The sequence below is a fragment of the Ranitomeya variabilis genome, chromosome 2 (assembly GCF_051348905.1).
Source record: "Ranitomeya variabilis isolate aRanVar5 chromosome 2, aRanVar5.hap1, whole genome shotgun sequence".
Classification (NCBI taxonomy): Eukaryota; Metazoa; Chordata; class Amphibia; order Anura; family Dendrobatidae; genus Ranitomeya; species Ranitomeya variabilis.
Genome location: NC_135233.1, coordinates 273401867 through 273428666, shown reverse-complemented (window position 1 = coordinate 273428666; position 26800 = coordinate 273401867). Strand labels below are relative to the sequence as shown.

Here is a 26800-nt window from a genome sequence, read left to right as displayed (position 1 = left end):
TTGTGTCATAGAATTAGACCCTCATTTTACGTCTGGGCGTCTGTCTACAGAAAAGGGCATCTTCTCTATGCCATTATGTGTAGTGTGTGGTTTTTTTTTTGTTTTTTTTTTCCTCTTTAAATACCTTTTTAGATGATGGAAATAGTGCATGCTTGGCACACCTTGCACAGGCTGCGTCCTGTCTTTACAAAGCTCATTAAACTATTTAATGATGCCTTTTTTTTTTTTTTTTTGCTCTCCCCCTTCAACTGTAGATTTAATAGTGGAGATTTTTTTTTTTGTGCATCAGCAAGATATTAAAGTGTCTGGAACGTTGTTGCCATTTTTATAAATTCAGGCTTATACAATAGATGAGGATAAGATAAGTTTCCAGGTTTTCGACCAATTTTTATTGATTGTAAACTTGGCATTACATGCAGATGAAAATCAATGGAAAATAACCCAAAAAGGTGTACAAACCAGGCACCAAATTTTGCAAATCCCTCGCATAGCAGGTCTGCGGATAACCCAATAATACACTGTTTTTTGAGAACTGCATTTTAATGCATATATTATTTTCAAATAGTTTTTCATAGTTGATAGATTTTATTATTGGTGCTTTGAAGTTACTAAAGTGAGTAACAAGCTGCCATAATGCTATTTGCGTACTTTTCTAGGACTAGATGTTACTCCTAGAATTCTCCATTGTCTTGCTTGCCTATCCCCATTTGTTTGCCTTGCCCCATTTCTCCATTGTAACGCGCTGTATCTTGTGTAGAGGTATTCCTGGAAGGGAGGCGTGATTGACTGGCGTGAAGTGACATTTTTTTTCACTCTTTTCAAATTTAGCGGATCATTCAACCAAGCCATGTGGCCCAGAGGGAATAAAAACTAGCCTGTGTTACTAAATATATTGATTGTCATTTCCTTTGTCATTTTAATGTTCTGCTTAGTGACTTTGCCCTCTTGGGAGTAATCAACAATAATGTTACAAAAATATTCAATCCCGCCAATGAATTTCATCCTAAGGGTTGTGAAAGCAAACCAAACTGGACATAATCTGTCAGATAATTTATTAGGTTAGTTATTAGTCATGAAAGTCAAATTACTGTAAGTCTTTACAGGCCATACTTAGTAGCCAGGCAATAAGACCTTCATACACGTCAGTAGCAAACAGCGGAAGTTATGCCCTCTAAGCCAATTTCTAGAAAAATTAGTTATCTGCCTTCTATAGTCAGTGCAAAATGTAATTTTTTTTGCACACTAGGCCAGAGTGCCACATAGCATTATAATAATGCGTTTTTTTTTGTTTTTTTCAACTTCGGGTTTTGTGCAGAAAATCTTCAGCCTAACTGTCCAAGCAAAGTGGCTGTGATTTTCTTAAACTCCTGATCATTGGGCGGTTTTGGTGTTTCTCTATGGGCTTTAAAAAAAAAAAAAATGTAGGTATTAAGGGCAAAATCAAAACTTTTCTGTAGAAAAAAAAATCACTAAGAGTGCATCTACAGATCTGCATCAAATAGGGGAAAACTTGGCAAAAGCACAAATAAAATTGTGTATTCTGGTACCTGCAGAAAATAGGGAAATAAAAAGCCGCGGCATTTGCACTACATGTGAGCACAGTCTTATACCTATAGTGATGGTGGAGTGGTGGGACAATTTTCCCAATTCGAATCAGACTTCCCCCTTTTGAGTATTTTAGATTTTGGCCAAGAATATTCAGTGGAACAACCAGAAATGAGATTTACTAGGCTCTTCAGACCCGGGAATATTATCCTTAACCTCTTAGGCGAGGTTTGTTACCGTCATGTCTATTCTTTTTGATACCTAATGAAATGGTGTCAGGTGAAGCAGATGGGGCCGTTGACTGGTCATTCGCTATGAATTCTTGGAGATTTATTGGCTTTTGTTCTACTTTTCTTGCCCTGTTGCCAACTGGCTTGGCAGTCCCACCCCCTCTGTGCCAGCCTTTATGCGGCTGAATGGAGGAGGAATGTAAGCCACATTACACCGCTTTGATCGTTAACTTGCCCACTTCATGAGGGTAAGGGGTGTTGTGGGGACTTGAGAGGGGGGCTTGTTTAGACTCTCTCATATGCAAATCACCAGTATTGAGAGCTGTGGAACGTAATGAGATAACACGGCTTTAGAGACCCCAGCACAATCGTGGAAATCCTAAAACAAAAGCCAAGCCGGGACGTGAAAAGGATTTGTCAGGCAAAGACTGGGGGGATCCTTGTTCTCCCCCTCCCGGCACACACACAACAGATTTCTTTCCCACCCCCAGTGGAGCCTAAAGCCCTAAGGATATGCAGATTTTCTATTTTAATATTCATGAACTTGTCAAGCAGAGGTTCCAGCCTGGCAACTTACTTCTAACTTTTTTTTTTTTTTTTTTTGTGAACTCCTTCCCCAATGTCACTAAAGGAGGACTTGAATGACAGCCTGAACCACAGCGAACCTTTCCTGCCTGTGAAATAGTCTTCTGTGTATTGATCAAAATATGGAAATGCGCAGATCTGGAGCCTTCATCCCATGAGCCTTCGTCTTCCTGAGGGACGCTGTCGGCAGGCTTTGCGAGAATGATGTCTCTCCCCGCGCTGTGCACGCAGGTCCACGCATGTCACCATACACACATTAAACACACGCATTTATCACACAGCTTGTGAATCTGGCCTAGCAACAAAGCATTTCTTGTTTACCCAACTCGAAGGGATCATTTTTCAGACCTCACAAATCCCCTCTTCACCTTTCCCATCAGAAAACACCTCCCTGAACAATAAGAAAATTGGGGCCTGCCACCTGATAGCTCTCCCAAGGAACCGGGGAGAGAGGAATGTGCAGAGCTAACTGGCTCCTGTGAGACGGCCTTTGTGTTCGGTGTCTCAATTTGCTGGGGGACGCCCTGCCGAGGCTTTATGTCTTTCCCTGGAGACTGCAATATATATGTTTGTGTGTAGAAATATATCTTTTATATAAACCCAGAAGGGCCGAGACCTCCCCTGTATACTAAGTGACTCGCGCATTAACCACTTCATACCCTTGACAGCGGTGGCTTTTTATGACTTCTGAAGAGTGCCGAATTGTCGTAGATTGATGTTCAACCTTATTTTGTTTATTTTTTTTACTCTAATTAAATTGGCATATAGTGTGCTATGGAGTGGACACCCAAAGGTGCATTTGGCTCTTATGCCCAATTGTCCGATTGCTCATCAGTTTTCTTACACATGTAAGGAGAACGATGGGCTATCAGAATCTCCAGGTTTTGTGGCCTATTGAGACCATCCAGGCTAGTCGCATGTTGGGGTATTAGTTTGTTGTCACCAAATGGTAGGTGCTATTGGTCCTAGACAGATCTGTAATGCTTTATCATTTATCAATGATTCTTTGGAGGCCAGTATTATCTAGCAAGCGTCTTAAGATGTTACGGTAGATCTTAGTGTTCTTCTCAGTGTTCTTACGCAGACCTAATCTTCCTTGGTTTAGGAACCTGCTATTACTGAATGAAGACTTCCATGTAAATTGCCTTTCACGTAGCCTCTTGCATGAGATTGTGTTTGCAGTGGAAGTTATGTTATTTAAGTGAACAAGTGAATTTCCGTGTCCTGAAATGTGCATCGGAGCATGAAGTGCTTGTCACTGCTCCCTCCTGGGGCTGGAAACCTTCATTGTAAGGCTTCTGCTGGGACGAGTAATCAGATATGGGTGACTCTGGCAACCATGTGGTTAAATATTTAACGAGACTCGTTTTCTTGGTAAACCTGTCTTTATTGTGCTATAAATAAGATTGCAGCCATTAGGCAAACAAACGTGCTGGTGACCGAGTAACGCTCTCCAGACGGAATAAAAATCTAATGATATATCATTTGATCTCCCTCCCTGGCCATACGTTTCTATTAGCGCTGTAATCCCGTATTGACGTGGAGAAATCAGGGTTTCTGTTCTGTAAATGACCCGTGGGTCACCGACACATTGGCACTGCCCCTGGAAGGTTAGGAAGCAAAGCTCAGCCTTCAGGTGTAGAAAACATCTGCTTTTGAGGTTTTTTTGGGGATTTTGTCTTCTCCCCAGGTAGATAAAGTAAATTCATGGCAGTTCTTTACAGGTGTACAAATTGCTGCATTGGGCTGTTATCTCCTGTGTGAAGCCGCCTGGGGGTTCAGACAGACTCGGATGATTCACACGTGTACTCATCTACACCTACAGGCTTGGCCAGCTGAGACTAGACACCCTTTCCTCCTTCATTCCTACCATGTGCATTTCTCAGATTATGACTTTATCTTTTGGGCTGTATACAGAAAGGAGAGACTGCTACCTGGCCTTGTACGCCAAGATCAAGTTTCCAGCCTTACCTGACCTACTTGGAGCAGCATGGAGGTGTCTCACGAAGACTGTGTGAGATGCCAGCTGCCTGTAAGCCAGCAGCATACACACTCCCAGTCTCCTCACATGTTTTGTTAATGTTGGGTGATGTCCAAATGCCAAACCCTGTCTTAAACTCCTGCAGTGTCTTGGCTTCTGGGGCTCCCGGTTCCTGCTTCCTTGCTGCAGGCTCTTGATGTTCTGATTACATATTTGATCTCATCTTGGATGTTTCCTCATTCTGCACCTTCTCTACATTTGTGCCTTCATGATGGAACATAAGATTGAGGAAGTTGCAGGATGGGCGGTGAGCTACATCATGGAAATGAGGTGTGATGAATGTGGGAAACGTCTGAAGGTGTGGTTGTATGTTGGAACAGATGATGCTCATGGGGTGGCTGCTAAAGAATTGCCATAAATCTCCCGTTCTAATCTATGTTTTTGTTTCTTGCAGGTTTCTACCTGGAAAAGGCTTGGTTTTATACCCAGAGATTGGAGACCGTTTGGACATTATTTGCCCCAAGGGGGAGCCATCGCGGCCTTATGAGTATTACAAGTTGTACATGGTGCGCAGAGACCAGGCAGATTCATGTAGTACAGTTATGGACCCCAATGTCTTGGTCACCTGCAACATACCTGAGAAGGAATTTCGTTTCACCATCAAGTTCCAAGAATTTAGTCCAAACTACATGGGCCTAGAGTTCAAAAGAAACCAGGACTATTATATTACATGTAAGTCATCGGGACGCCACCAGCCCAGACCTGGGGCAGGCCTTTATGAGCACCAACCACCGTGTTTACTGTGCAATGCTTTGTAAATCTGAACTTTTTTGCACGTGTAAAAGTGGCGTAGTCAAGATGTTAGCAGGAGCGCTGCGGTCATAGCAGGTCCATGTGTGTTACTATGTAATCTACAAAGCAACCAAAGAAAAGTTTGAGGTTTGCACTCTTTAGTGAGCGTTTCCAGACAATTAGAGCGCATTTTGTCTGAAATATGCATGCACAGCAGTACGAGGGAGCGCATCGCCAGCATTCCCGCTAGTGGGGCTTGTGGCCTGTTAAGTAGAAGGGTTTCTGGAGTTTAGGGTCATGGTAAGGTTTATTGCAGCCCAGGGCACTCCAATAATTGTACACTCTTCTCCCCCCGCCCCGTGCAGTAGTAATTGTATTCCTTACACTGTGGGAACTGAATGAAAAGGTACAATTTTTTTTATTTTTTTTGTGAGTGTAATTTCTTTTTTGCTATCTCATGTGGTTTGAGGTTTGTTTTTTATATCTTGCGTAATACATGGGGAATTGTTAAATGTCTTGCATCTTAACGTTTTTACATACACAATTTCCACCCTAGTGATCATGACTTATAGTTGTAGGCTACTATTTTCTTAAAGGGGTTATTCATTTTTTTTCTCTAAGAGGTTAAACATTTAACAGCAGGTAGTGGCCACCTACCTGCCTTTGCTACCCTGCTCCGATCTCTCCCAGCTCAGAGCGGTCACGGACTGCTCCTCCTTAGTGTGAAGGCACGTCTACACAGCAGTTTTCTCTGCTTTCGATGGGGCGTTACTGCTGACGTCATGTTGATTGACAGCCGGCTTTGCCTAATGCAGTGTGGAGTCTTCTGTCAATCAACATGTCAGCAGTGACGCACCATGACCTCACTTCCAGGAAGCTGAAGAATTGCCAGCAGTAGAATCTGAGCGCTTTTGAGGCATGAGGGAGGTATGGGGGGTGAGATTCTTATACTCCATTTTAAGTGGTGCTTGGTACTTTTTAATATGGTGTCTTGACCTAAAAGGTGTCCATCATGAAGGCAAAATCTAGATCAACTGATGCTGCAGGTTTCCAGAACTTTTGCTTTTTCAAAGAGCGAAAGCCACAGTTAAATCCTTCAAAAATAAAATTCCATTGTGAATTTCAAGTCCACAATGTTAAACTCCTTCCGCTGCTAGGTTTAGTATTTTTTTTTTTTTTTTTTTCCTCTGCAGCATGCGATTGCATGAAATATCCTGCACAATGCCATGCCTGTAATACGCAGTGGATTGTACACAGGAATCTAAGGGTACTGTCACACAGTGGCACTTTGGTCGCTACAACGGCACGATCTATGACGTTCCAGCGATATAGTTACGATATCGCTGTGTCTGACACGCTACTGCGATCAGGGACCCCGCTGAGAATCGTGCGTCGTAGCAGACCGTTTGAAACTTTATTTCGTCGTCAAGTGTCCCACTGTGGCGGCATGATCGCAGCGTGTAACAAAGGTGTGCACGATATTCCTAATGTCCCATATGACTTCTACATCGCAACTACGTCATGAAATTATCGCTCCAGCGCCGTGCATTGCAAAGTGTGACCGCAGTCTACGACGCTGGAGCGATAATCAAGCGACGCTGCAACGTCACGGATCATGCCGTCGGAGCGATCAAAGTGCCACTGTGTGACAGTACCCTTAAAGAAAATCTTCCACATCAGTCCTGCACGTATTGTTTTGGGTGTGACTTTTGACACTACAGTGTGAAATAAACTTTTCTCACCTTGATGGGTTGTCAGGTCATAAAAGTTGTAGCAATTATCAAAGTTAACAAGATCAATTTCAAGTCCCTTTTTTTTCCCTGTTCTTAAAGGGACTCTGTCACCTCAAATTGGCGGGATATTTAAATGACTTTTTACCTGTCGATGGGTGGCGTTTCATCTTCATTTCTCCACCCTGTCCGTCCCTGTTGTCCGCAATATGTTAGTGAATTAGAGTACTTGTGCTCCATAGTTGGCGCGTGCACAATGCAATCTTCGGTCGCGCACGTGCAGTATGCTTTGCCCAACTGCGGGCAAAGCCGAAAAGCATTACTGCGCATGCGCCCGCGCTCTATGTCCCACAACACATGCGCAGTAATGCTTTTCGGCTTTGCCCGCAGTTGGGCAAAGCATACTGAACATGCGTGACCGAAGATTGCATTGCGCACGTGCCAACTATGGAGCAAAGTACCCTAATTCACTAACATATTGTGGACAACTGGGACGGACGGGGTGGAGAAATGAAGATGAAAGGCCGCTAGTGATGAGCTAATATACTCGTTACTCGAGATTTCCCAAAAACGCTCGGGGGTCCTATGAGTATTTGACTGCTCGGAGATTGTTTTCTTCACAGCAGCTGGATGATTTACAGCTACTAGCCTGCTTGATTACATGTGGGGATTCCCTAGCAACCAGGCAACCCCCACATGTACTTATGCTGGCTAATAGCTGTAAATCATTCAGCTGAGGCGATGAAAACTAAATCTCCGAGCACTAAAAAATACTCGGAGGACCCCTGAGCGTGCTCGGGAAATCTCGAGTAACGAGTAAATTCGCTCATCACTAAACGCCGCCCATCGAACAGGTAAAGTCATTTAAATATCCCGCCAGTTTGAGGTGACAGAGTCCCTTGAAAAGCATTCTCCACCCAAGTAAATTGTCAGCAAGCCGTGCAGTTTGCCAAATTCTAGGAGTATTTAATATACACACCATTAGGATTCATGCGACCACAAGAATACGATTTGCTTACTTACGGTCGCATCCAGGATACTAAGCCTCTTGTCGATCAAACAAGTGAACGCAAGTAAGCAAATCGTATACTTAGTCATGTGATCACGACTGGAACCGACAAGTGGAGCCAAATCCTAACCATGTGTGTATTGCACACCCTTAGGATTTGGCAAATTGCACAGCTTTCTGAAAATTTTCTTGCACGTGGATAAGATGCTTGCACAAATATTCCTCCTCTTTCAATATTAGAGGTTGTCAACTACTTTAGCATTGATGGTCTACCGTTAGGATATGTCATCAATGTGTGATCGGTTGGGGTCCAGCACCCTGCCGATCAGCTGTCATCGGTGCCAGAGTTGCCCGCCAGCTGGGAGTACTATACATAATCCTCCTATTCAGAGCAATAGAAGGCCAGTGTGCAGTACCCTTCAATGGCCACTATCAGACGACGGAGCAAGTAAGTTCTCCCAAGGAGGCCACTGACGCCGATACAGGTGATGGAGGGGGGGGGGCTGCCGGGCGTCACCCCCTCCCCCCACTGATCAGACATTGATGATCAATCCTAAACATAGGTCATCAATGGTAAAGTAGTGGACACCCTCTTTAAATATTTCTCTGAGGGATCCTGCTGTATAGACTGAAGGCATGCTGCCCCCTTTCTCTGGCGGTTATAAATGGGCAGCTCTTGCTTTTTAATCCGGTGTTCAGAGAGATCCTCATGTTGCCTGGCAAGCACTACATTGTACGCATGAATATTTGCTATGTATTTCTTTTACTGCTTGACTGAGGAATGGAAAGACCCTTAAGGACTCGCTCCCCGCATGTGACACATTGTGCCCTATTTCTTGAAATAGTCAATACTTGATTTGGGCCAGATGGAGCGAGTAATGCGGCTCTGCTTATGAGGGAAGCATGCTCACTGACCCAGTCATGCCAGTCTCCTACCGCTGGGATTCAGAGCTCACGGAGCATGAAATGGCAGAGCATGGCTATGCACAGAGATCTATCTGGTGCTGGCCCCGGCAGGGCCGAGGGGAGCGGGTCTGAGTATTTCAGCTAGACAGGTGGAGACTGAAGGCCAATAGCTATTTCAGTCTTCACAGTGGTCTTGCAGCTTTGCAGCATTTCTCTGACATTGCTTTATTTCCAGACTCTTCCTCCACTCCGCTCCTCCATCTTTTTTCCTTGTATTTCGTTCTTTTTTTTTTTTTTTTCCTTTCTCCAGCTGTAGCCCCTGGCACTGGTTGGCTGGCGGGTGTATGGGAGAAATCTTTCACAGCAGTTCACATCTGGAAGTATTAGATTTTCTATCCAGCAGATACTGGAAATACTGCGGGTACGGTGGTCCAGAAAGTCTGTCTTCTGAATTCTCGTCCTACGTCCATGTAGTATCATGCCATCTATCCGCCTCCGTGCTGGTAGATCCAGCTCCAGTATACGTCACCATGTTAGGTGTGATCTGCTTTATGTACGGTCCATGCTTGAGACTTGTATAGTGTGGAGGACACTAGGGGAACAGGCCTTCATTGCACTACAGATGATGGGGTCAGGCCGTTGGCAGCACTTCTATATTGTAGACATACAACCCTGTAGACCAGTGTTCCCCAACTCCAGTCCTCAAGAGCCACCAACAGGTCATGTTTTCAGGATTTCTTTAGTATTGCCCAGGTGATGGAATTCTTGCCTTTCCAGGTAATGCAATATTAAGGTAATCCTGAAAACATGACCTGTTGGTGGCTCTTGAGGACCGGAGTTGGGGAACACTACTGTAGACCATTGAGCTTTTGGGAGAGTTGTCTGTCTCAGTTGTCTCGTGATGGTTGATCAGCAGCATCAGGTTTATCAAAGTACTTTGACTTGTGTGTCTGTCCTCCTTTCTCTGTGTCTGGTTTCCTCCATGTTTCTGTACTATCTTGAGTGCTTTTTGTTTCTCTGGAAAAGCCTCCTTTCTCCAGCATATCGCCTTTCTGGATTCCATACCCCAGCCTTTCTATGAGAAGACAAAGCCGTGTTCAGCAGCTGATAGGCGAGCGTTGTAGGGTCTTGTGAAATGAAGCATTGACCTGCCAAATGGCATCTATGTGCCTGAGGAAGTGGTCGGGACACTGCATGGCCATCGGGACCCTGATGCCACCACTGTAATCCAGACTACACTAGAGATCTCTGAAGAAGCAGGATATACATAAAGGTCAGCTTAGAGGACATTTTAGTAAATCTGCAGATCCTAGCTCTTTAAATGCATTTTCTGTCTGCCTGACTCAGTGGTCCAGGCAGCGTCGTCTGTTCCACTTTCCAGTAGCTGTGTGCAGAATCGCTTCTATTCATAGTGCCTCCAGTCATTCTTGTGTAGTATGACCCCCTCTACCCTCTCCCTCCGCAGACCTCACATTGTGTTCTGTGGAAAGGAGGGTGAAAAATAACTTTCATTCCATCGGGGTTTGCTTTTCCATATTTGGGGCTTGGGTTGAAACTGTACGGTGAAGAGAGCTGCCATGCGTGGCCGTATAGCTGGGAGGGCAATACTGATCAGACTGGCGCTGATGGTGCACCATTTATATGCTAGAAATGTTTTAGAAAGGAAGTGTTTGCAATGACTGGAGATAACACTTGGATTCCTAGAAACCTTCATACAGGAAGGTCTTTCACAAAGGCTTAAGCATTAAAGGGGTATTCTCAAGGTCTTTATTGCTTCAATTGTGCAGCATGAAAATAAGCAAGTTTGCTATTGACTTAGCTTTTTTATATCTGCTGTCATTTACCTGCAATGAGATCATTTATCTTTTACAGTGCAGATCTACTTTCCATGTAATGCTGCCTCTAGCCCCTGTCCCAGTTTGCACAGTAGTTACATGCAAGGAGAGGGGTTAACTCTTAACATGCTAGTCAGCTCTTTCCATTTATTTCTATACAACAGTTATCTGCTCACCTCCCTTCCCCAATTGCTCATCTTTTGAACAGATGGTTATCAATCACTAGCCCAGCAATTTTCACAGCAAGTCTGGTAATCACAGCTCTCTGCTCTGTCTGGACCATGTGCTTGTTCAAATGTAAAAGCAGGAATAACAGTGTAGACTTGGCACAAACCACTAATAGCTAAATGAGTTAAAACAGAGCTTTTCCTGAGCTTTATAGTTCTAATATGACTGTACTATTCACCAGAGCTGTCACTTAAGGACGAGAACCCATTCTGTGGGAAACTGGATGTGAGGAAACTAAGGAGACTGTGTTGCTCAGAATTGCTGGAGAGACCACTTAAATGAGGAAGGGAATGATATGATGCCCTAATAGTTTATTTGGAAACCTTAGCACGCAAGGTCTGGAAAACTTGTCCATGCTATATGCTGCCAGCAGAGCATCCCATGGCCCGGTGAAATCTTGGCCAACCCAATGCGGAGGAGGTAGTGTGGTGGTGCATGTCTGGTGATCAATCCTAACATTGCCCTGGAAATGCCCACTACCTCATCCCTGGTTGTGACACTGAAGGGCTTTTCAGTGATGGTTTGTCTGCGGTGCTACATTGTATTAAGGAAATTAAATACGTCTGTCATTGTGAGAGACCAGAGGAGCATTTTCACTAACACGAGTCTCTGATTTCTAAAAATTCAATCTTAATAAGTTATTTCTTTGGTTCCGGTCTGTCCCAGTGGAAGCAATTAATAATTTGTTGTTACATCGATCATCCCTAATAAAATTACCCTCCTAATATTATGTAGGTACTAGTGATGAGCAAGTGTACTCTTTGATTGGGTTTTCTCAAGCACGCTCGGGTGACCTCCGAGTATTTGACTGCTCGGAGATTTAGTTTTCATCGCGGCAGCTGAATGATTTACATCTACTAGCCAGCTTGATTACATGTAGGGATTCCTTAGTAACCAGGTGACCCCCACATGTACTCAGCCTGGGTAGTAGCTGCAAATCATTCAGCTGAGGCGATGAAAACTAAATCTCCGAGCAGTCATACTTGGAGGTCACCCGAGCGTGCTCGAGAAAACCCAATCAAAGAGTACACTCGCTCATTACTAGTAGGTAGCAATTCATGTTGACAAAATCTTTGACCTGCTGAAGCAATGACTCCACTCTGCAAGACCCCTGAAGTTTAGGTTTGCTAAAATATTAGTAGCTGATCATTCAAGTTGCAATTTGGGAGCCCACTCGATGGATGGGATGTGTTTTTGTTTTGTTTTTTAAGCCCATTTTACAGATACGTAATCAGACTGAGGCTTGCTAAATTTGGACCCAGTCACCATCTATTTCGGCACAATTTTTGCAGCTTGGCAGGACTCTTCCTGCAGAAAGAGGCAACTGTGATTAGGGAATACAGGCACCATGAATAGTGTACTTGGTGTGCAACAATGTTTAGGTAGGTGGAAACATGGCAAAGTAGCATCCACATGGATGCCAGGACCCAGGGCTTCACAGCAGAACATTGGCAGATTTACATGGGTGGTGGCGCACGTCCTGCTTCTGTGTGTGGGGCTGAATCTCAACTTGCTCGACCATCATTTCTGCAACTGTCCATCCGTCCAGTGACAATGTCGATTTTCTTTAAAAAAAAAAAAAAAAACTTTTGCCAAACTTTGCATGCTAAACCGGCCATGTCGCTGTAGAAAACGTTGCTTCCCTGTCTTTATAAGCTGCAGGAGAGGAGGATAGCTGGCTCTGTCATCACATACTCTGGATAGATCCAGAACATTGTAGCTTGGAATAATGCCCCAATACCTGTGATAGATCCGGGACATAATGCAATGACATTATGTATGAATATCTGTGCTGGGAGAGGAGAGCTGCAGCAGTCATGCAGTTGATCGTGTGAGCAGCATTTGTCATATACAATGATCTGGATCTATCCCGGGTATCTTGGAATAATGCCCCGATACCTGTGATATATCCTGGACATAATGTCATTGGATTATGAATGAATATCTGTGCTGGGAGAGGAGAGCTGCAGCAGTCATGCAGTTGATCGTGTGAGCAGAATTTGTCATATACAATGCTCTGCATTTATCCCATGTACTGGGGTATTATTCCCCCAATTTGAGAAAAAGGATTGCCAGCTCAGCAGTAATAATAGTCCAGTCTGCAAGGAAACACGATCACACCCTTCGTGTAGCAAATGGAGAAAGCGTGCAGAAAAAATCCAGTTCCTGGTAAATTCTTTAGACTATATTCCATATGAAGATTAAAAACTTTTTCCAAGGCAGATATGTACACAAACGTCCTCAAGTCAAAACTTTGCCGAACGATTGTGTATGTTCAGAATGCGTCGCTTTGTACGTATTTGCCTTGGATAGTTTTTAATCTTCATATGCAATAAAGTCTAAAGAATTTTTTACCAGGAGCTGGAATTTGTCTTTATGCTTTGTCCATTATTTCCTGATACCTGGGGTAGACCAGCTCATTGAATGTAATGACTTTACAGGGCAGGCTGGGAATGATCTGTGTGATAACGTAAGACACCTCAGTCTGCCAACACAAGTGGGAGAGCCAGTTCTAAGCTTCTTTGGGGTGTTTGCTTTTCTTTTACCCCTGTATAATGACTTATGATTGGTCAAGGTGTACAGGAAAAAAAGTTAACACCTCCCCACAGAATAATCTTTTACTGCTGCCTTGTTTGAAGTGGAAATTGGCTTATGAAGTCCACTGAACTTTAGAAACAAGTATCTCTACAGTGGACATTTTTTTAAAAATTGAATTTTACATTTTATTTAGCTCTTAAGCCTCTTTATCTATACCAGTTAACCTTACTAGAGAACCTGTTACATATACCGTAATTGTATATGATGATTTTTCAATAATTTCTAGAAGGAATTGGGTCAACACAAGATATTTGTAAGAAACCATGCTCCAGATTTGTCATATTATTGGAGATGGAATATACGTCAGGAGAGCAGACACTAAGGCCTGATTATGCGTCCCTTATGAATCGCAAGATAACCTAGACCACTAACAAATGGCAGCATATCTGACTGTAATCTGAGTCTGTGTAAATTTGTTGAGTGCCTGGTGTACCTGCCGTAACAAAAGGATGAACTTTTCTGAAAATGTTTCTTTCATCTTCCAGATTTTTTTTTTTTCTCACTTCCCACATATGAGATTGATCACCACTTGTACATGGAAGAATAAAAACCGAAGCAATGGACTTTAGGGAGGTCCGCTGCTTACTCTGCTCCCGCTGCTAATAATCCCCCTTCCATGGACCTGCTAGTTTCGCCTGGAGCCTTCCAGTGCTTTAGATTTCTTTTCTTCCTACAAACCCCATGATCCCGCTTCCCAGACTGGGACAGAGGTTTAATTTCCTGTGTGGGGGGAATCCTGCAGAGATTGGGAGGAGACGCTCCAGTTAACCCTCTGTACGCCTGCTTGTCTGATAGCCTGGCGCACTATAATAGTGATGCATGGGGTTCCACACGTAAAGTAAACCTTTATAAATGGTGGTTGTGGCCATGGCTTTACATGTAGGCCCTCGGTAGTAACTCTGGGGGGCATGACAACCATTCACCACTTTTATAAAGCTTAAGCTGAATATATATTTATTTAAAGCTGACTTTTTCTGTGTGCGTAAATCACACCTAAAGCTTTGTTCACACTGCATTTCTGCAGCACATCATGGAGGTACAGTCTCTAAATCCCATTTTTAGGAGGATTTGGACAGAACCCCTAGATGTACTGCATCCTCATTGTGAACGGGACCTAGGGAAAATGAAGCCTTGTGGTTTCTAGTAACCAGTTACAGGTTCAGCTTTTTTTTTTTTTTTTTCATATAGCTATGCTGGCTGAATTCCCTGGGCACAAGGCCAGGTTGTTTTTTTTTCTTCTTCTTCTGGGCCTCGTGGGTCATAGGGCATTTGTTGTCTACCCATTGATCTGATTTCTCATTAAGCTGTTATTACAGTATATTGTGCGAGCTGTGCGCTCCTCTGGATTGGAGTCCGTCATCACCCACCGCTTTCTGCTCGGGCACCATCGCCGTATCTGCCACCCAGAAGGCACAGTGCTCCGAGGCTTCGCCAGCTGTTCCTACGTGTTCACACAAGCGCGATTCTGCCGTATTCCCCCACGTTTAGTTTGGTGTTTTAGAAGCTTTTTAAGAGTTTCTGCTTAAATGGTATAGATACATGGGAGGATATAACATGGTTCCTAGATGTTTCTTCTGAACAAGCTTAAAGGGAAGTGAACCTCGGAAAATTACCTATTGATTAAATCCGCTTCGTATTAAATGTTTGTGGGTTTTGAGCCATTTTTTTTTTCCTTTACATATCAATCTGTAGTAAAAATAAAAAATCTTTCAATTTTCACCCTGGCAAAATGATGGGTTTTTTAGACTTAAATTTCCTGTTTCAGGACCCCCGGCCCTATATTTTCTATTAAAAAATGAGGGTGCACAAAGGTCATTATGAAGGGCGGGGGGTCTGCGACATGGCATGTTGTCATTGGTGGACCCTGTGATCAGCCCTGTATAGATAGAGGCGTTACCTGTCACTGTAACCCTGCCCCTGTAAAGAAAACGTTTCCTGAAAAGACAGGATGTGGGAGTCCAAAAAAAAAGCCTTAGTGTCCAGTGTGAACATTGCAAGATTACAAATTTTTTTCCTTTTCTTTAAAATATGAACCTCGTTACTTGGGGGGATAAAAATGGCCAAATTTAAAATAAAGATTAATGTATCTCAAAAGCCCAATTAAATCATTGTCTGATTATGACTTCTGTGTAAAGATGTTTTCCTAAACTATAATATTGACTTATAAGTGATGTGGAACGTGCTCTCATATAAGGTGTCACCCAAGCATGCTCTGGTGCTAACCGAGTGACTTTGGTGTGCTCGAAAAATGTTCTAGTTCCTGTGGCTGCATGTCTCACTGTTGGTTGTCAGCCACAACACATGCAGATATTGCCTGTTAGGACATCCCTGCATGTGTTGTGGCTGCCGGACAGCCGTGAGACATGCAGCCACGGGGACTCGAACATATTTGAGCATGCTAAAGTCCCCCGGATAGCACCTTATCTGAGCCCGTTCGCTCGTCACTATTGATTAACGAGCCTTAGGAAAGGTTTTCTATATCAATGTTTCTACACCCAAATCCCACCAGTAAATTTGAGGGTGCTGCAATATACCTAATTTGGCTCCTTTCCGTATAATGACTGGGCATGGTACTGTGCAAGCCCTCTTACAGGCACTATTCAGTCACTACACCATATCCAGAGCTCTGACATGTCCGTTGTCTCACTTCCTTCAATAATCTATTCTGTAAAGGTGCCGGGACCCCCTGGTCAGTAAAGGTGCCGGGACCCCCTGGTCAGTTTGGTTTTGACAACCTTTCCTAAAGTCCTTGAAACCTCCTATAATTGGCATCAATCTAAAGGACACCGTCCCTGTTCACACTAGCTTTGTAACTTCTTAATTTACTGGAGCGAAGATTGATCTTATTCCGTTTTTGTTCATGTTTTCCTTTTCACTAAAATAAGTGCATGTCGGGATTGGTGACATGAAGGGTTTTCAGCCTTGGCTTAGTAGCACTAGTAGAGTAACAGACCCTCCTTTTCCACGTTGCGTCTGTACTAATGTGACCATTCCTTACAGGTGTGGCCATATAACTGCTTTTATAGAAGACCTGGCCCTAAGAGGGGACAACTAGTTACACATTGCATTGCGGCTTTTAATTCATAAAATGCTCAAGGACTGAAATCTCCTGGCGGATAAATGGCTGGCTTTATTGTACAAGCCGTGTAGACGCTTGCTTTAATATCCCTTTTGATGTGAACGAGCAGACTCCTTACAATATTGGATAAGTCGATGCTCTTCCCAGGCCTGCAGGCACTTAGAGGGAGGGTCTCGTTTTGCTTTTCTAATCCAGTAACAAGCTTGAACACCAAGAAATATCTGAGTTCATAAATCTTAGTAATTGTTAATGTGGTAATGAACCCATTTCACTGTTGGCTGTTTCTAGTAATGCACATTATTATATATTGCCTAGCCGTCTGATCTGTTAGTAATAGTCAGTCGGGGTGGATATAGATGATTAGTAGAGGGTACACAAAGCACAATGATCTATTTTGTCTACTTTACTACTTTTTAAAACTCTTGGCTTGAGGCCGGCAACGCCGCTTGTAGAACCACAAGTTTAATATTGTCCTGTGGCTCCTGCCCCCTCAACCCACGTCTGACAGATTTAAGATATGTGAAATCTGATGAGAACCCAAGAGGTGTAGGTTGTCATTTACTTTCAGTAAGTTATAATTGTTTTAATATAATCCATTCTTTACACTGCAGCTACTTCCAATGGCACTCTACAGGGTCTGGAGAATCGGGAAGGAGGGGTATGCCAATCACGCTCCATGAAGATCATAATGAAAGTCGGACAAGGTATACAAAGCAACTTATCAATATTCTCGGCCAGGAACTATGTATAACTTCAAGTAAAATAATACATATATCAATGGGTTTTCACCCTTGGTATTGGGGGGTACTGGTCAAGATAAAGGTGCTCCTCGTCAGTAAGGGTTGAGTCCACCAGCTATCCTCCCCATACACCTTCAGTTGGGGTTCTTTTATACAAGTAGATAATCATTCAGACAATGAATGTTTTGGTCGTAGCTCACAAATGTCAGACCAAGTTGGCCAAGCGTTTATCCAGGACTAGAATCATAAATGAAATGGTTGAATAGCGCCCTTTCCACTCCTCTATTTTGCCGGTCTAATTGTTCACTCATTCAATAATCTCCATTTACATTACACAATCTTCAATTTTTGTTCTCACCTTAATGATTCTCTCCACCATGAACAAGCAATTTTTGGACACCGTTCAGTCGGTAAACCCATTCACATTACACAGTTGTCATGAATGATGGGACATTGTTAGAATTTGACGAATTATATTGGTCAATTTGTACAGACTGACCGGCGACACGACAGATGATCCATAAACTTTTACTGATCGCGTGAATACCTGTTTACACAGGCAGATCAAAGTAAAGGATGCACACTGAGTGACCGAACCTAGATCACTCTGTGTATAGGCTACCATGGTTTTCAGCCAAGATTGATCCTTTATGCTGTGCAAAAGATCATTTCACCTGATGAAAGAGCATTTTGCTCATTCGTAGTGATCAGCAGCCTGTTTACATAGCAAGAATCTTGAAATGAGCTTTTTCTATCAAAGCTCATTCTCCATTGTCTTACACTATAAATAATACTGTACAGTCGCTATTCCTCCCCCATACATCTGCACGATCAGTGTGGCCAAATTTGCATGTGTTTCGCTGTATGAGAATTCTCTACTCAGAACAGTAGAATACAGCATTGACATTTAATACGACAGCCGCCATACTCATGAGAGCCAGCAGGCCCTGCGGTGTGGCTGATGTTTCTCTAATGTGTCTGGGCACCAGTACTCCTTAAAATAATAAAATGCAAGATCAAGATAGTTAGGACAACCTGAAAAGCTTCTTTTGCCCTATAAACCCATAATCTTCCATTACTTGTCTGTCATTTATTGATACTGAGTGCACCTTGACTATGTCAGAAGTTTGATCGTAACCATGTAGATGGCCTAACCCAAGTTTAACCAAACTTCCTCTTTTTGAATGTTTTTGGCAAAAACTTTAGATTTTGTTTTTAATTTGTTTACAGACCCCAATGCAGTATTACCAGAACAGGTCACCACTAGCCGGCCAGGCAAAGAAGCAGATAATCCTGGAAAGATGGCAACACCTGGACCAAGGAATAATGGGTTTGAAGGAGAAGACCATGGAAAGCCAGGTGAGCGAGAAACTACCTTTTTAAACACTACTTTTTTTTTCCCTGGAATTTCTTTTGACGGAGTAGCTCCTCATTTGCTTCCTTTTATTTTGTGCCCCTCTGTTCCAAAGTTTTTTGTTTTTTTTCTGGCAATACAGATCAAACTTTTCCTTCAAACAACTGGGCATGTTGTACAGGACGTCTGTAGCCTTTTTTTCTGTTCTCCTCTGTGACAGAAGCTCTACTGTGACCGAAGTTGGTTGAAGGGAACAGGGAACATTGGCATATTTATTACTGGGGGTATAACCTTAGGATGGAAGAGCACATAAAAAAAGTGAAAGGTCATCTTTAAATAGCTAAGTACATAGAAAGTATTGTTCCCGTCCCTGTCAAAAAATTGTAAGGTAGCAGTAGCTGAATATTGATTCATGCTTGACCCCAACAAGCGGACTCTGAAGCTTTGGCAGACAGGTGGTCATGGGCTGTCTGGTCCTTTCTCCCCTACGTCCCAGCTGTCCTCACTACCAGAGCACTTTATATTATTTGTTTATACCTGTCATAAGTAAGATGTACAGATGTGTAACCAGATCCATGTTTTACTAGCACTTAATCTTGGGCCTGTAAAGAGTAATCTCGTGTTGGTGCAATTTTGCCCTCTGGTGTGATTGGGCCATCTTTTTCCATACCTGCTTAGTCTGTAGTGGATGACTTGTGAAGGTTAATATTGGTTGTTGGGTAATTTTTGGTTCCCTTTTGTCCTCCTCCCGCCAACCTTTGGGTGTTTTCTATTTCAGATACTGTGAACCAGGACAATAAACCTTCCTCCGGAAGTGGCGTTGACAACTTCTTCAGCTCAAAAGTGGCTGTGTTTGCAGCCATTGGTGCAGGATGCGTCATCTTTATTCTCATCATCATCTTCCTAGTAGTTTTGCTTATCAAGATTCGAAAACGGCATCGCAAGCATACACAGCAGCGAGCAGCGGCCCTGTCCCTTAGCACATTGGCTAGCCCTAAATGCAGCGGAAATGCTGGCACTGAGCCAAGTGACATCATCATCCCGCTGCGGACTACAGAGAACAATTACTGCCCTCACTATGAGAAGGTGAGCGGGGATTATGGACACCCTGTGTACATTGTACAAGAAATGCCGCCTCAAAGCCCCGCAAACATTTATTACAAGGTCTGAGATGAACTGGGACAACTCCTTCTGCTCCCCATCAGTGGGATGGCCAACCAAGCGCCAGCAGCACAGGCCAAAGGTCACTCTGCATTACAGGACTCTGGGAGACGGAGCAATAAGACTAACTTTCCCTACGTTAGGTATTTTTATATAGTTTGCCCCATTGTTCTGCTCCCTTTCCTGTCCTGGGGAGGGTGGTTTGGATATGCTCCTGTCTGCACTTTGCACATCTGCAGTGGTCAACCTTTACTTGACATGCAAGGGCAGTCTGAACGGTCTTCCACGGTCCTTGTTGTGGAGGCACAATGAAGCAGGTAGTTTTGATGGCTGTGACTTCAGTATTCAGCAAAGCAATGTCTTATATCCTGGTAGTAGAGAGACGACGTATCCTTAGTAGCTATGTAACATTGCGCTGGATGCCCGGATACTACATGTACTGTGCCCGGTTATGAATGACAAGGCATGTATGTGCTGGTGGTAGAGCGCACAGTGATGTGAAGCCCTTCCAGGGCCCTGACATGCATGGATCCTAGGGTCTGTGTTTGGTTTGAGTGGTATAATTCTGCGTGTCTTGATTCTGTTCAGTCTGAACACACCCTGGCTTACCCAGCGGTGCGTCCTCCGGGGTGAGCCGGTGCGTCCTCCGGGGTGAGCCGGTGCGTCCTCCGGGGTGAGCCGTAACCATGAAACCACACGCTGCAGCCCGTGCACAGGTACACGCTGCGTCAGCTACCTGTCAACACATATGCACTTAATTGCACACTCCTTTCAATAGGCCACATCTGCCAATGCTGCCCACTGGCTCCATTACCATGAAATCTATGGGCATCATGTGTACTAAAATTGGGCTCACATGAATGCAACAGCTTGTATGTGCTGGATCCAGTTTTGCTGCAATCACCTGATGATGCACAGAAAATATTTGTGATAATGAGCGACATCTACTAGATAGCTATACCCAATGCAGCGTCTTGTGAAATCCTATTAGGCTCTGTAATCTGAGTTTTTTTTATTCTTTTTTTTTTTTTCTTTTTAATTAATTTGAACCTGGTCTGTGAGTAGGTCTTTCCTGGAAGCGGTAGAAGATAGATTGATGATATACATAATACCCAATTCTACAGTGTGACGTTGTTGGGGAGGTTCCTGCTCCGAGTTGTCACATTAATACCCCTAACATGAGTTGGCATCTTGCTACCTGATTACTGATTTATTATTTAACCCGACTAGTTAATAACCGTCCAGGAGACCTTCACACACCTGTAGAGCACTGGCGTTGCATTCACTCAGGAGCTTGCAAGTTGCTGCTACTTTCTGAGGATGTTGATGCTAATATTGTGGTGACCCCGAGCTTCTTCAGTAGCCTCCCATGAATGGCGTGTCTGCCATTTATTTCATGTACATCAGTACCGCAGGTTGGTACGGTGTTCATATGCACAGTACATATACTTTTTACATAGGGTGGAAAAAAAGCCAGGTTGGTATTGGAGTCTGCAAACCTGAAAGCTTTGCGCAGCATTTTAGCTGTGCAGTTTGGGAAGTATTTCTGCTTTTTGTACCTTTTTAGTAGGGTTTTATTTCAAACTATTCCACCAGTGACTGTGCCAAGGTGCTTTATGGTGCTGATGGTAACCCAATCACCCATCCTTGCTCTATATTGTATCTGTAGAGGTTCTGGTCAGGGGTCTGCCCTGGCAGTGGATCCTTTGAGGACAATTTCAGCACTGAGACCACTTGGTAGAACCAGGTAGGGTGCACACTCTGTCCTTGTTGTCACCTCCATGGAGGAGCGCACTTTGCCGAGTCCTGCAGTATAGAATACACACAACATACAGATATTACTAGAAATGTTTATGCAAAAACCCACTAACATAGCGTTCACACTTACACGGTCGTCCTTCCATGCAGCTCTGCACTAGGCTTACTCTTTCCAACCACAAAGTTTTCCTAATTCTTGTCTGAATTTCTTCAGCTCCTTTGTCCCCTTACCCTACATCTATCATTAGTCTTTCCCCACTCGCACACCTTTCTCACCTATAATCGTCTTTACATCCCCCCACCTTTTCTCACCAGTTAGTTCCTCCTCCACTCTCTTCCTAATATGCTCCTCATTTTATAGGATGTGGACTACTATTTGTATATTTGGCCAATATGAAGCCACTGCCTTATTCCTTGCCATGTATTAGTGGTTCTAACTATTTTCAGACATTTTACACACACGTTTTGTGTGCGGACACATGCATGTACTTGTTCACTCCCCCGCACTAACACACCCTGTTGTAAATCCTGTTGTGGAAGTAGTTTCCTACATGCTTGGCTGAGCGCAGCCTCCGAGTCCAGACATGTGCTGCATGTCTAACTCCATTACGGCATATAAGATCCGACCACATTAGAGCTTGTCCGCCATTCCATAGATGGCCGGGTCCTTCCTGTAACATCAGGACCATCCTCTTCTGTCACATGTTACTTCTCAACCTCGTGGTCTTCTAATGTCTGTCATTCACTCCCATGTTGACTGTCCGGAGCTGAACACCTGGTTGTGCAGGTTTGCTGTGTATTTCTTGCCATAACTACCTGCCGTGCTGGTGGCGCCTCCAGCACATCTCCCTACCCTACCCCTGGGCAGCTCCTGTGCCCGGTCCTACATGCTATGCAGAGTTGGATCTTGTGTCCTTGTATTGAGGCAGATTAAGGGCTTGTATGCTGTAGGGCAGCAGCTGTCTGCTGAAGAGGGGCTATGAGCCGCTTGGTCTCTAGGGACAAGGAAAAAGGCCTTAAAATAGTCTCCGAAGCACCACACACTCAACCCTCCACCTCATGTTTGCATCAGGCACTGTTCCATGCGGATTTTAAGGTTTTATTTTAATTTTTATTTCCCTGCATGGAACCTGCTGTCTTTTGCTGGGCAGGCCAAAGGTGCGAAATGTTTTTAAGCACATGACATAAATACTTCTATAAAGTTCAGCACTCTCGTCTACTTTTATTTTAAAGTCTCTGTACATATGTATTCATTTTACATTCTAAATCCCAAATCTTTAATTATTCCTATTTTATAATGTTTTGCAGATTGCTCCTGTACATTATCTAGGTTAGGAGCAGATCAGATGCCAAATAACTCTTTTGGCTATAGTTAAAAAATGAAATATATATAAATGTCCTGCCAGTTGCCTTGTTACGAGTCTCTTCATAGTTTGGCGGCTGGACTTTTTAACTTCTCATACCTGCAGCAATGTGTTTGTTTTTTTTGTTTCCTTTTATCATACATGAGCCTGTTCATTCTCCACCTGCCCTAAGCACCATGTACATATGTGAAAATAAAAGGTGAAATTTTAAATTTATTAGCACCTTTTTTATTTTTTTTTTCAATTGTTTTTTTTCCTTCTGTACCTTAAGAGATTAACTTTGATATTTTTTGTAAATAATGTGTTTTTGGAAAAAAAATACTGTAAAGCTGTTTTTTGTATAAACTCCAAATTTATTTTCATTTTTTAGTTAAAAAAAGCATAAATTCAATGCATATCTGTTCAGATCATCAAAAGCATCCATAAGTCACACTGACTATGTATTCACAGGATAGGAAAAAGCTTTTAGTAATATTTGAGTAATAGCAGAGGAATTCCACCAAATTGTGGTGGTTTTACTCCTTACTAGTGATGAGCGAGTATGCTCGTTACTTGGGTTTTCCCGAGCATGCTCGGGTGATCTCCCAGTATTTTAGTGCTCGGAGATTTAGTTTTTGTCCACGCAGCTGCATGATTTATTGCTGCTGGAGAGCCTGAATACATGTGGGGGTTGCTAGGGAATCCTCACATGTAATCAGCCTGCCTAGCAGCCGTAAATCATGCAGCTGCGTGGACAAAAACTAAACTAAAAACTAAAACCACCCGAGCATGCTCGGGAAAACCGGAGCAACGAGTATACTCGCTCATCACTAGTCCTTACGTCAGTGCTGGCTGACCGGCCTGGATTTGCACCGCCACTACATTCTTGAGATTTTGAGAATGAATTATTCAAAACCTGCTGGACATTGGGGGGTCATTAACAAAAGGTCTATACTAAAGAACCTAAGGGCAAATTCACACAGTTGGATTGCAGGTATATTTTCTGGTCCATATTATCCACAGGTTCCGTGGGTCTTGAGTCATGACCTAAGTTGGCATCAGAGTTATATATGATGCTGTAATTTCTGAAGACCTGTGGTCAGGATGGAAAATATGGAAGCTCTACGGTCATGTAAATTTGCCCTAAGGCTTTTACTCAGCTATTGCACTTTCTTGCACCTTTTTTGTTCTTTTATTGACTATGCCATTAGCAAGCCTAGTTGGTTGCTAATATTAAAGCTAGACTATGTCCTACATGTTTTTAAATAACTCCCATGATTCTATACAAATTATTCTGGATGCCAAGGCTGGCGTTACATCGGGACTCTTGCTGGGCAAGAGAGCCACCTCATTGTTGTTGGCCCTCGAGCATTGCAAAGGATCTTGCAGTGCAGATATCCCTCAGTAGTTGGGTTGTCATCACTTCTTTATACCATCTTGATGGCAGTCTGTAGACTGTCGGACTGCACCCTGAGCTGTGTTGATGTCTGACACTGGACCGGTCCCTGTGTAGCCTCTACCGCCAGGACTGTAGACTCCTTCTGAATGGACTACAGGCTTTTGGATAGATTTGAAAATGTAATTACTAGTGATGAGTAAATGTGTTAGGATAAGGTGCTAATGGAGTGACTTTGGCGTGCTCGAAAAATGTTTTGAGACCCGGTAACTGTTCGACAGCCGCAACATATGCAGGGATTGCCTAACAGACACAGAATCCTCAAATGTGTTGTGGCTGTCAAACAGCCGCGAGACATGCAGGCGCGGGGACTAGAACATATTTTTCGAGCATGCCGAAGACACTTGGTTGGCACCCGAGCATGCTCCGATAACACCTGTTGAGCACGTTCACTCATCAGTACCATTGACTGTGACCTTGTATAAAAATGTCCTGTGTTTTTTACAGGGTTGCAGTAATGTTTCCATGACTGGGAGGGATTATTAAAAAAATATATATATCCTCGGCAATAATTCTGAAAGTATAACTAATCTAAACTTTGAAAGGTTTTAGTCGTGTAATACAGTTAAGCCACAGCCTCTTTTCTGAAGTCTGCAAGGGATTAAGGTGTAATGTTGTTCCCCTCCGGTAACAGACTGCACAATCAGTTCCCTGTCCCCAATTTTGATCCTCACCCCCCCCCGTGTGTGTGTATATGTGCGTGTGTAAGATAAGGGTTAAGATCAGGGCAAGACTCTAGTAAAGTATCCTCCGAATACTCGCTGCATCTCAGGCAGCGGAAGGTGGGCAGCATCCTTTAGTACCCTTGCCGTCTGTCTCCTCTGTACCCCCCTTTAGCTTTGCAGAGTCACCAGTACCACAGAATAGGACACAGTTAAACAATGGAAGGATAAACACTTTTTATAAATATATATATTTTATTTTTTGTTTTTACTTTTTTGGACTGTGCCTTGTAAACCCTGGAATCTCGGACGGAGCTCGTGGCTCCACCTTGCTATGCACGCCATTTCATGTCCGAGGCCTCTCCGTCAGGAACGCTTGACTCATATCGCCTGGTGTGGGAGGCAGGGTCCCAATCCATCACACTTAGGGAAGAGCTTTCCGTGCACACTTTCAGTTCTCACTGTAATCCACGTACTCTGATAACACTTCTGTTCGCTTCTCATTCCTCAGGCACTCGATTTTTATATTTTCATGCCTCACCTGGGATTGAATACTTTTCTTTGTTTCCTGTTGAATACATTTGCCCTGCTGTTTAAACTTCACCCCATGTCCACGTTTAATGCCTGGAACTCCAGATCCCTGGAGCTATGTTGGAATCCTGATATATTGTTAAATAAAGTTTTTTTCCTATGGAAATGGACGTGTCCTGCTTCTTTCTCTCCTGGTTGACGTGGCCTCACAGTTTCATGAGGTTCACCACTGACCTGAGGACCACAAATGATTGGGGTACAAGTCACCGTCTGCAATGTGCATTAACACATGATGTTTCTACAAGTCAATTTCACGGGACAAACTGGTCATGATGTGACTACTGGAGTGCCCAAATTGTACTTCTGACAACGTCCCTCCAAGCCATCAGAGAGGAGATATTCTGGTAACGTACAGGCCAATTCAGATGAATTCTGCCCATTCTTGGAAATGGTAATCTACTGGTATTATATGTGCAGGTATTATACTTGTGTGTGAGCTATAGGCTAGCACTCCCATCAAAGTCCATCCTATTATTGAATTAATTTCATCACCATTTAAAGGGAACCTGTCACTACTTTTCTGTCCTACCAGTTAAAAAATCATTTTATTCAGTGTCCGCTATGCATTCCCTAAAGACTTGTGTAACCCCCTCCCGACCCCCCATGAATCACCCATGAAAACCTTTCATATTTCTCTTGCGATGTATGCTAATAGGGTCTGTGCGATCCGATGGGCATGGCTTCGGTTCACTCATTCCACCCCTTTCCTCAGCTGCTGCATACAGTCCTTGATGTAGATTAGTCAGATCGCTGTGAGATCACGCCTGCGCATGCGCAAGAAACCATTTGACTGCGCAGGAGCGATATCTCACAGCGATCTGCGTCATCCACGTCAAGGACTGTATGCAGCAGCCGAGGAGAGGGAAAAGTGAGTGAACTGAAGCCATGCCCATTGGATTGGACTGATCCTATTCGCATCCATGGTGGGAGAAATATAAAAGGTTTTAATGGGTGATACATGGGGAGTCGGGAGGGGTTTACATAAGTATTTAGGGAATGCATAGCTGACACTAAATAAAATGATATTTTTAGCTGGTAGGACAGAAAAGTGGTGACCGGTTCCATTTAAATGGAACCGATCAGAATGTTTTTGCTTTTTAATGAGGTAGGGGTTAAAACACTGAATTCAGCCATGTGTCACTTAGGCTGTGTGCTGTTTACTTACAATGAAGGTTTTATCACTAGGACATTATGATTGCCTGGACTAGCTGCTTCCT

General features: G+C 43.5%; 1 protein-coding gene across 1 annotated transcript in view; it reads left to right on the top strand.

The window, feature by feature from the left end:
• Nucleotides 1-25689, top strand: part of EFNB1 (ephrin B1) — a 59721-nt gene extending 34032 nt beyond the window's left edge. Inside the window, exons 2-5 of the mRNA XM_077284939.1 lie at nt 4796-5073; nt 17130-17222; nt 18489-18617; nt 19391-25689. Coding sequence (XP_077141054.1) covers nt 4796-5073; nt 17130-17222; nt 18489-18617; nt 19391-19782 — 892 coding nt within the window. The 3' untranslated portion in view covers nt 19783-25689. The remainder of the gene's footprint in view (nt 1-4795; nt 5074-17129; nt 17223-18488; nt 18618-19390) is intronic.
• Nucleotides 25690-26800: the final 1111 nt, after the last annotated feature.